Source organism: Coccidioides posadasii, chromosome 4 (genome assembly GCF_018416015.2).
Source record: "Coccidioides posadasii str. Silveira chromosome 4, complete sequence".
NCBI classification, from domain to species: domain Eukaryota; kingdom Fungi; phylum Ascomycota; class Eurotiomycetes; order Onygenales; family Onygenaceae; genus Coccidioides; species Coccidioides posadasii.
The window spans coordinates 3,040,221-3,050,718 of record NC_089410.1 but is presented as its reverse complement, the minus strand read 5'-3'; the positions used below and the strand labels follow the sequence as shown (position 1 = coordinate 3,050,718).

The window sequence follows — 10,498 nt, the reverse complement described above, 5'->3', positions numbered from 1 at the left end:
GTACCCATGGTTAATTAATTCTAGTCTACTGTAGTATCGAAATACCCGAGATCCAGCGTTGATAACCTTTGCACTTTGCATCCATATTCTCTTTTTTCCTCCTTTTTTTTTTTTTTTTTTTTTTTTTTTTCTATTTATAAAAGAAATTTTTTTTTTCCTTTTCTTCATCGGATATCCCATCTATAGTTGTTATTTCTTTAAACAGCTCTGCATTCTCAACCAGCGTCCCCCCTGCACAGCTCGTTGGTCTTTAGACGTTCAAGTAATACTAATCCTAATCTGAGAGCCCCCCCAAGAACCCTCTCTGGGGTTTACCTATCTCCGGTCAATTCCGCCGCGCGGCAAGTCCCATCAGGCCGTCGCTCCTCCAGAATTCAAAAGGGCATTTTTGACGTCAACCTCGTTGCTGTCGAGCGTGTCGATTTGAACACCAGGGGTGCGCAAGGTCAATCCCTGGGAACCCCACCACCCGTTCCGCCTGTTTCCTATAGACCACTCTATAGGCGACTCGTCCTCTCTTTGTGTCGTTTCGCAATCGACCTGACGGGTAGCTTTCCTCGTACAAAAGTCCACGGCAAGGTTCCCGCACGTGTCGCACTTGGCGAGCATAGACAGGCCTCATTGCACCTTCTGCTATAGAGAACACCGCGTACAGACCCCTCCCTCCAGGCCGCGCCCAACATGGCAACGGAAGTGCAATCGTTGTGTGTTTCCACCACCTCCACCCATGTCAAGCCTCAACCTCCAGCCTTTGTCGATGACCTCTTCACGCACTATTCGTCGATGGCTGCTGCAAAGGTATCCCCTTCGCCTTCCGGACACACTGTAGGAGCCGCTGTCGCCACCTACCTCCGCCCTAATCTCCTAAAACGGGGAATCGACCGGCTTCGTCTAGAATATTACCGCTATGAGGTCACACTCGGCGTCTATGTCATGACGCCCGGCGAGAAACTCATCTTCAACTCCTTCATCCTGGTCGTCCTATCGCTCATGGTCTGGGCTCTCTTCCTGTACTTTCCTTCGTTGCTATATCAGAAGCTCAGCCGACTGGACTGGCTCCTGACTGGCCGAGATGGACCCAGTCCTAATGTCACATTCTCGTTGTCGAATGGAAACGACATGTCGGTTTCGTCTTTCCAGATACCGCCGTTCCGCTCATAAATACCAAGGAGTCAAGCGAGGGGCTTTGGGGGAGAAGACGACGACAACGAAATGGGTTTAGGTGTTGTATGCGTTCTTTTGGAGTTTCAAAAATGGCCTGAAAAAGAAGGAGATACCCCTCTAATGGTAGGTCTGTTGTTGGCCATTCTCGTTGCTTTTCGTCTGTAGTTCCTTTTTTTTTTTAAAAAAAAAATATATATATATTTTATTCAAGCATTGGTCTCCAAATGTTGGACATTAATGCTAACACAGCTCTCTCCAATGTCAATAGATGTTTAGGTGTCCTTGTTTATATTGGGAATTGGACACACCCGCGGGGGGTGTTGGTGGTTTTTGGATTGTCAGCCTCATCGTTCGAAACCCAATCTGGATTCTGTCACGGTGTGATAATGCTCGATTGAAGTACTAGGCGAAGTCTTGGGATGGGTTCGCTCGGCGAAGTAATGAACTGGAATCACGATTAATGTCTTAATGAAGGTGGAGTGAAATAAAAGAAGGAAAGCGAGAGAATTTCGATCAGGATCATACCATGATCCAACTGTGGACCACACAGTGGCTTGCGCATGACGATTCTCCGGCAATCGTCTGGCGCTAGGATTTTTCGAACCACCTTCCATGCGGCCACTGAAAAGTTGTCAAATCGGTTCCTCAGTGACAGCGCAAACATCATGGATTCTCTAGTGGCATTTCTGAGGAAAAAAAGAACGACGTCCCCTTGTTTTTCCCTTTTTATTTTTTGTATTTTTACTTTTATTTTTATTTTTTTTGATTCTGGAAATTCGAAACCCCCATAATGTAGATATCACCCGCGTACAAACAGCATCGATCCTAGAATGTGGCTTTTTGACCCTCGTGCTTTCGGATGGACAGTCCTTATTCCCTTTTCTGATGCAAGTCGTCGCACATGTGCTCTGTGCTCGTACTGTGAGCGGAGAACTCGGGGGGGGGGTAAGAGAGGGCAAGCATCCACCGTTCAACGCCAAGCAGGCGATCGCAGACCGGGATGGATGCTGCGCCGTGCCTGTCCGCCGACGCTCCGTCAAATGTGTTCCCAGGCCAGCTGAAGGGGCTGAAAAGAAGCTTCGGCACAAACCTTAATATGGCCAATCACCGCCATTGCTGCGCCACAATTCAGTGCGTTCAGCCACAGAGCCCGTCGCCCCTCCGTTCGGAGTTCCCTTCCAATGCGCCCCCTTGGGCAGCCATTGCACACGTATTGAGCTATCTTTCTCATATGTAAAAACAGATCAATTCACCCTTTCCCGTGGCAGAGAAGCCAGGAAGATTCTTCTTTTGCAATTTTTCTTTTCTGTTTTTTTCTTTTTTTGGAGCACATTTAGAATGGCATTGAGGGATATTCGTTGCTTGGTTTGAACCCCTCTTTCGCTCAGAATCAGCTCGTGTTTTGCTCCCCGCACATCCCCCTTGTTCGACAACAATCCGTCTTATTTCTTCCCCTCCCCTTTCAGCTGAGCGTATCGTTGACCTGATCGATTGAACATCCATATCATATTTTCCTTTTCTTTTGAAGCAATAATCATGGCGGGCAACGAAGATCATATGGCCTATGGAGACTATCCGGGCCAGAAATCAAGCAGTACTCGAGGTCTGCTCGGGGATACATTCAACAAGTTTCGCGATAAGTACAATGCTCACACGCAAGGACAACAGCAGCAGCATCAGCAGCAGCAGCAGCAGTCTCATTACAACACCCAGGGAGGATATCCTGTACGACAACTTGTGTTCTTGCTCTTTTTTTTTTTTTTTTTTTGTTTGTTCTGATTGCAGAAAACAATATGTCCTGATCATAAAGTTTAGAGCCATCCTCCTCCCCAGGGTTACGGCCAACCTTCTTCCCAAGGGCCACCACCACCACACCAGCAGCCAGGGGGGTATGCCCCGACCCAATCTCCGAATCCTCAATCCTCTCAAGGCGCGAAGCCGCCAAAATCCGATCTCGTCTCCGGGCTCCTCGGCAAGGTTCAAGGTATCGGGTCCGATCTGGCACAGAAGCTCGGCTCGAGTATTGACCCCCAGGCGTACGCTACATACGGGACGGGTACACAGGCCGGTGAAAAGGCCCGATATGGCAGCTTTGCACCGGAGCGGGACCACAATGACGCAAAGTGGTACGTTGACGGGTGCACGTACATGTGGGCAGTTTCGAGGGCTTTGGAGACGGCCAAAGAGTCGATCTGGATTTTGGACTGTGAGTTTTTCCTCCGATGTTTAAGAGCTTTTTGTTGCTTGGTTTGGGGGGGGAGGTGATATTTTGTTTATTGACTGACCAACGAATAGGGTGGCTGTCTCCTGAGCTGTACCTAAGACGCCCACCTTCAAAGAACGAGCAGTATCGTGTGGACCGCATGCTTCAGGCTGCTGCTCAGAGGGGTGTAAAAGTCAACGTTATTGTGTATAAGGAGGTGACGCAGGCTCTTTCGTGTAAGTGCATAAGTACCAGCGGTGGAGTAAAAAGTTGGCTAATTCGACGACGACCAATCTAGTGTCATCATCCCACACAAAACACCATCTAGAGGACTTGCATCCCAACATCGCGGTGTTCCGGCACCCAGACCACCTCCCCGATAGGCAGACTCTTCACAGCGGAGTGATATCTTCTCTCCAGAATTTAACCCTTAACCCAGCCGGAATCGCAAAGCTCTCCGGCGACGCCTTGAAAGGAATCTATGGAATGAGCGATAACGTCATTCTTTACTGGGCCCACCACGAGAAGCTTTGCATTGTCGATGGCAAAGTGGCATTTATGGGAGGCTTGGATCTCTGCTTCGGTCGCTGGGACACATATCATCATTCAATCTCCGACGTCCACCCCAACGACATCAAAGAGACCGTGTTCTCCGGCCAAGATTATAACAACGCTCGTATTCTAGACTTTCAGGATGTTGTTCATTGGGAGAAGAACGAGCTAGACAGAAAGACGAGCCCGCGGATGGGCTGGTCTGACGTTGCTGTCAGCTTGCACGGGCCGGTCGTCGAAGACTTGCGAAAGCATTTCGTGGACCGCTGGAATTTTATTTATGATGAAAAGTATGCTGTCCGAAAGGATACCAGATACTCGAAACTGGTACTTTACAAGCGTCCTCTGTCCTCGACCGGTCCCCAGCAGCATCAGGGTCATCATCAAGGGGGCCAGCAGCAGCAGCAGCAGCAGCAACAACAATTTCAGAGTCAGCCTATTCCTCCAAGCTATGGTCAAGGACAAAGCCAGCCTCATACTGGCACTGGCGCCCAGCCCTACCAACAGCCGGGACAACAGTACCCGCCTCCACCACCTGGTGGTTCACCCCCGCAGCAAACGCAATCCAGCGGCGGCTACCAGCCGCAGTGGAGCGCGTCGCAGACTCCCTCACACTCTGGTCCAACCCAGACTTCAGGTGCGACCCAGGCCCCTTACTTCCCCCCTCCACCGGGCCAAGGGCCATCGCACTCCCAGACTCGGGGCATTTTCGACGGCTCAAGCTCCCAAGAGGAAGGTAGCCGTGGTTTCAGCAGCTTGCGGACCGATGTTACAAACTTTGGAAACGTCCTCCGCACCCAGTTGGCGGGCCAAGTTCATCGTTACCAGGATCGTTATTTCAGCGGACAGCCAGGCCAAGGCCAGTCCGGAGTGCGTATGGGATGCCAGATCGTCCGCAGCTGCTCCAAGTGGAGCCATGGCACCCAACAAACCGAGACCTCGATCGCAGAGGCCTATTGTACCATCATCCGAGAGAGTGAGCACTTTGTCTACATCGAGAATCAGTTCTTCATCACGGCGACCGGTGACTCGCAGGCCCCCGTCAAGAACAAGATCGGCGCAGCCATTGTCGAACGTATCCTGCGTGCAGCAAGGGCGAAGCAGAAGTATCATATCGTTGTCGTGATCCCCGCCGTCCCCGGCTTCCCTGGTGATCTTCGTGACGAGGGCAGCTTGGGCACTCGGGCAATTATGGAGTTCCAGTACGACTCGATCAACCGCGGCGGCAACAGCATCATGGAGATGATCGCCAAAGAGGGCGTCAACCCGATGGAGTACATCCGCTTCTACAACTTGAGGAATTACGATCGCATCAACGCTAGTGGCGTGATGCAGACTGCTGAGAAACAGAGCGGGGTTAGCTACGAAACTGCTCGACACCAGTATGACGCTGGCGTGACTGGGTCGAAGCCGGCATTTGACACCACATCAGCGTATGGCCAGTACCAGCAAGCCGCTCAGCAGGTGACGCATGGCAGCTCCGCGTCTGGGCGATGGAACAGTGTTGCTTCGTGTTATATGTTAGGAGGAGAGGATATCAGGAACGTGCCTTGGGAACATAACGATGCCTTGGCAGAGATTGATGCATTTGTTTCGGAGGAGCTCTACGTCCATTCCAAGGTGAGTAGCCCAACGTTCACTCCGTGGTATGTGGCAGCAGTGCTAACCCCCGTTGTAGGTGTTGATTGCGGATGACCGAACGGTGATCTGTGGAAGTGCAAACATCAACGACCGTTCCCAGCTGGGCTCGCACGACTCTGAGATTGCTGTGATCATTCAGGACCCATCCCCGATAGAGTCGTCGATGAACGGCCAGCCGTACCTGGTGAGCCGATTTGCCTCAACACTTCGACGACAGCTGTGCCGGAAGCACCTCGGCCTCATTCCTGCACAAGATTATCAGCGTCCTGATGCCAACTTCGAGCCGGTGGGAGTTCCAAACCAGTATGACCTCGGTTCTCCCGAAGACCGCGTGGTCGCGGACCCCCTATCGGACACGTTCCAGAGCCTGTGGAACTCTCGGGCCAGACAGAACACGGAGGTGTACCGAAAAGTGTTCCACGCGGTGCCCGACGACACCGTGCGCAACTGGAACGACTATAAGGAGTTCTACGAGTACTACTTCCGCAAGGAAGAGGTCAAGAAGCAGAAGGAAGGGCAGCCAGAATGTCAGGGAGGGCCCCCTGCTCCAGGAGAGGGGCTCACCCCTGCACCTCCCGTCAAATACGAGTGTGGCCACGTTATCAGGGATGAATTCCCCGAGGGGGTGCGGGCGGTTAAGGAGGAGCTGAGCAAGGTGAAGGGGACGTTGGTGGAGATGCCGCTGATGTTTTTGATTGAAGAGGACATTGCGAAGGAGGGGATTGGGCTCAACAAGCTCACGGAGGAGATCTACACATGAGTAGTTTGCAGCTCATGAGTGGCTGTCTCCATCTCTCGGTTAGAAGTTTTGAGTTTCCTTTTTTGGTGCCAATGCCCACCGTTGATGCTTTGGGATGCTGCTGAGACTTCTTTGGCCGACACTAGCTATACAACCGGGTCTGCGTGGCTGTGGGACGCTGATTGTGTGTTACAGAGCTGCTTTGACCTTGGATGTGCATGGCCTTGTTATTTGATGTCATATACTTTTTTCCTTTTTCTTTCCTTTTTTTTTTTTTTTTTTTTTTTTTGGGTTTCTTTATTTGTGCACTGATCTGACTTGTCGTATCTCTGGACGAATGCAGAAGCAGCATTTGTAAAGAAGAATAATTAAAAAAAAAAAAAAAAAGGGATATTCTTTGGGTTGATATTGTTCTCAGAGGTTGTTGGATATTCACTGACCGGGGACCAAGATTGTACATTCCTGTGGCCCGGCCAAACCTGCTGAAAGCGAGCCACTGGGACAGCCGAGATTTAATCACTCAGCCATGTCGGTCTCAGCGAGCCAGCCAGATCCCAGCCGCAGTTCGTCCTTTCGCCTTCTTTGGCCTTCGCTTCGGCCTTGATCGCTGCCTGTCCACCAAAAAAGCGTGCAAATCCCGGCTTACTATTGTCCTGCAGAGAACAATAGCAAGGAGAAGCACGTGACCTGATGTTGGCGAAGACGCGCTCTGATTGGCGGGCGAAACAGGCGTTGGCGGTGGATCCCTGCACGTGTCATTACCGCATCGGGTATAGCGTGGCCTCGGCGGTTGGACGACTTTTTTTTTTGTATTTTTTTTTGTTTTTGTTTTTTTTGCCCGACTTCACCGCGTCGTCCAGCACCGGCCGAGAGTGGAAAATGAGAGAAAGTCAATCGACACCTCACCTCACCTCACCGCAGTTCAGCTCTAACTCAGTCCATGTCAACTCCCTGCCGCTGCTCCATACTGCTGCTGCTGCTGCTCAACTCAGTCTGCATTGGTCCCGGGATGCTGGGATGTGCGCTGATTGGCGTCTACGATGCGCCTTCACTGGCGTCTTGACATGGAGCCCCCAACGTCATCGTCCGGGAATCCTCACCTCGGAGCTGGGAAACAAAGGTCTCTCTTCCTTGTTTTACGTTTCTTTGCGTTGTGCGTGTTGGAAGTCTGAGCTTCTCCTGACCATCGCCTCCCCTGGGATCCTCACAGCCCATCCGTTCCCAATCAGATCCATGAAACTGCCCGCCCGTCGTTCCTGGCTCGAAGAATGGCGTGGCTGCCGGCCCTTGATTCCCACTCTTGCTATTTTGCCTCTAACCCACCCCTATCCCCAGGGCGAATGAGGATGGAAAGGCGGCGCTCAGTGATACCCAGTCTATGCTGCCGAATTCAGGGATCTTGACCCGAATCACCCAAGTGGAGGGAGGGTGTCTAAATGATTACATTCCCTCCCCCTCCCCCCTCCCCCCTCTCTTGCTGTGTTGCCGCTGTGTTTTCTTTCCCGTATTCGCCTTCGTCATCATGAATGGGGACAGATAGCCAAGCACTGCGGCCTATGGAGAAAGAGAGCACATCCTTTCCTTGCGACAAGACATCTGATTAGAACAAAGGATGGCTGCTTTTCGGGCCTAGATTCTTGGTTGTCTCTGGATACACTCGCCCCTAACGTAGTAATTAAGCCGCATACCGAGGCGCATGGATATGAGTGAAAGCCTCCCCCCCCCCCCAGCCTGTGCAGGATCAGCTGTTCATCATGCTGTCCCCATTCCATGGTGAGCCCCATCGATCGTTTCTCTCCCGGAACTGCTCGGATTGTGCAGTTTGCAATCCTCATTCGTCAACAGGGATATACTATTTTCTTTTTTTCCTTCCCTTTTTGGTGCTGGATCTGGATTGGGCGGAGGGTCTCTCCCAATCTGCAAGGCATGGAATTCTTGTTTTCAGAGTGTGGAGGAGCACATGATGCTTTGCTAAAAAAAATAAAAATGCAGTATCCACTATTTTATGCGTCCCCTACTACAGAGCAGAGACATGCTTAACCGCCCAGGCTTTTCAATCTTGGGCACCATCCAGCTGTGTTGCTTGACCCAGCTGGGCGATACGAGAGGGCCCCGGCAATTTCCATGCCAAATGTTCACTGGAAGTATCTTCATCAGAACAATACCAAGAACCCTAAATGGAGTTCTGCACCGTCCATGTATGAGTATTTAAATGTCTCATTCATGACCACGCTTCACTGTGATTGATCATCCGCTTTTGTTCATCATATTGTTCTGCCTCTCCTTTCATCATTAACTTTCCTTTCCGCTTGCATATCTTTCTTTCTGCAATAAAGGATTGTCTGGAACGATGCCTTAAGCAGCTTCTAATTATCTTATACTTTATACTATTTTGCGCCTCTCTTGCCTCTACTAGCTTTTTACACTCCTTGTGTGAAGAATTTGCCTCACTTACCCGTGCCCCGAAATCACTCATACTGCAGCATCCACGTTTCCGCTTGAAGAATATCCTCTGCATAGCATTCCCTCATCCGGAGAACTGAGGAGAAGACTGATCAATTATAAATACCGTGTCGTGATCCTTCATGAATGGCCTTTGCTCTCCATCGTCAAGATCGACAAGTCTACGTTGATAACCACGAAAGCTATACTTCTTCAACTCTTTTCAGAGACTTCAATCCTTTTTCCCGATATCAAAATGGAGAACTACGTCGCCCCCAAGGCTCCAGAGACCACTGGTTCGTGCTCCTCCCTTCCGTTACGTTCTTTAACATCTTCCCTCCTCAATAACCCCCTCAAGCGGGTGCTGCTCCGTTTGCTTGACCTCGAAAGCTAACAGGTAATAGGCCCCATGTTCGCTCGCGGCTCCGGAGGCCAGTGCATTGTTATGTAGATTCGTTCCACACCGGACACTTTCAGCCCAGGGGTTGGGGACGATGAAGAAGGAGGAGGATTATTGGCCACACTGGGCCATGTTTGATTGTCTTCGTTGGAGTGGTTTCGATTTTCCGGCACGATATATACGAATCTTTTTGTCAACCGAGCCTTTGAATTCGAATATATCTATCAACACCGATCTTGGCCTTTTTGACAAAGGCCCCTGGTCGGACTCCGGAATTTAGCAACCACTTTACCAACCCCCCGACAACGCGAAGCATTCGACAACCACTGATGTCCCCACCGTCCGCTCTTTTCTTCCTTGTTCCTCAACGTCCGGCGCTGCTGTGTCAGCGACCAACGGGCTTTGCTCGTTGTGCTCGTTCTATTTTCCGCTCTGCCTTTTTGTACTGTACTGGTTCCGGAAGTACGACAGTCCCCTCACATGCTGGATAATATCGGGTTTCTTTGAATCCCGTCGAAGGGGATATATCACGCTCATCACTCTTTCCTTTCGGTGGGGATATGGTATACTTGGGTTTGGATCTAGTCTCTCGTTTTTATTAATCTTTCACAGCGGGTGTGTTTTTGGGGGGCCCCCCAAAGGAGCTTGGAAAGATTTTTTTTGTGGATATATCATATGAATATAGGATTTGTATTTACGAGGAGCGATCCTCTAGCATTCCTTTTTTTTTTTTTTTTCAAGATTCTACTGTCCCTAGTGAATACATATCTCTGTGCACATACGAAACTGTTGGTATTACCCTTTTCTTTTTTCATTTTCTTATTTCCTCCTCCCCCTAATTGTTCGTGCCTCGTAGAAATTAAGTACGGAGTACTTGTAAATAGTGTTGTGGAGGGGTTATAGACATGATTTCAAGGGGGTGTTTCCTTAGCCTCGTCGTATGCATTCACTCCTTTAAGTCCTTGGAATTCGTATCACTCCATAAAGTACGCCGTATGTATGTAAATATGCACTTTGTATGCATGCATGATGCATGTATCTTTTCCTGCGGATGCCTGCGATAGCTAAAGCCTGAGATGCTATAGACGTGTGTGTATGTAATCCAACAAAATCAAATTGCGGCTCAGGATGCAGTTGACCAGACCGTCCGCGGCTCTCGAACCCCGCAAGGCATCGCTACTCACAGAGCCAGTCGAAAGACTACCATGCAACGCCGCTAGGCTTCGCATCAGGGTAGGTGTACGTTACAGTTTGCCCACTCTTCATCGCTGCTCGATCGCTAAACATGCTCAATGAAGGTTTATGGATAACCTGATCATCTGTTTGTACTGCGGGAAACCAGTCTCCTCGCCGGCCA

The 10,498-nt window shown here is 50.3% G+C and overlaps 2 protein-coding genes across 3 annotated transcripts; both read left to right on the top strand.

Moving 5' to 3' along the window:
* Positions 1-681: 681 nt before the first annotated feature.
* On the top strand, positions 682-1,161 carry D8B26_007860 (uncharacterized protein; the record flags this gene model as incomplete). Its single annotated transcript, XM_003067343.2, has 1 exon — positions 682-1,161. The coding sequence occupies one exon, from the start codon at positions 682-684 to the stop codon at positions 1,159-1,161; it is 480 nt and encodes a 159-aa protein (XP_003067389.2).
* A 1,277-nt stretch (positions 1,162-2,438) lies between these two features.
* On the top strand, positions 2,439-6,744 carry D8B26_007859 (uncharacterized protein). Of its 2 annotated transcripts, XM_066125660.1 has the most exons (4): positions 2,439-2,889; positions 2,980-3,370; positions 3,460-3,603; positions 3,666-6,744. In XM_066125660.1, the coding sequence occupies exons 1-4, from the start codon at positions 2,701-2,703 to the stop codon at positions 5,612-5,614; spliced, it is 2,673 nt and encodes an 890-aa protein (XP_065981744.1). In that variant the 5' UTR covers positions 2,439-2,700; the 3' UTR covers positions 5,615-6,744. The 2 variants fall into 2 exon arrangements, with proteins under 2 accessions (XP_065981744.1, XP_065981745.1); XM_066125661.1 differs by having other exon boundaries at positions 2,439-3,370.
* Positions 6,745-10,498: the final 3,754 nt, after the last annotated feature.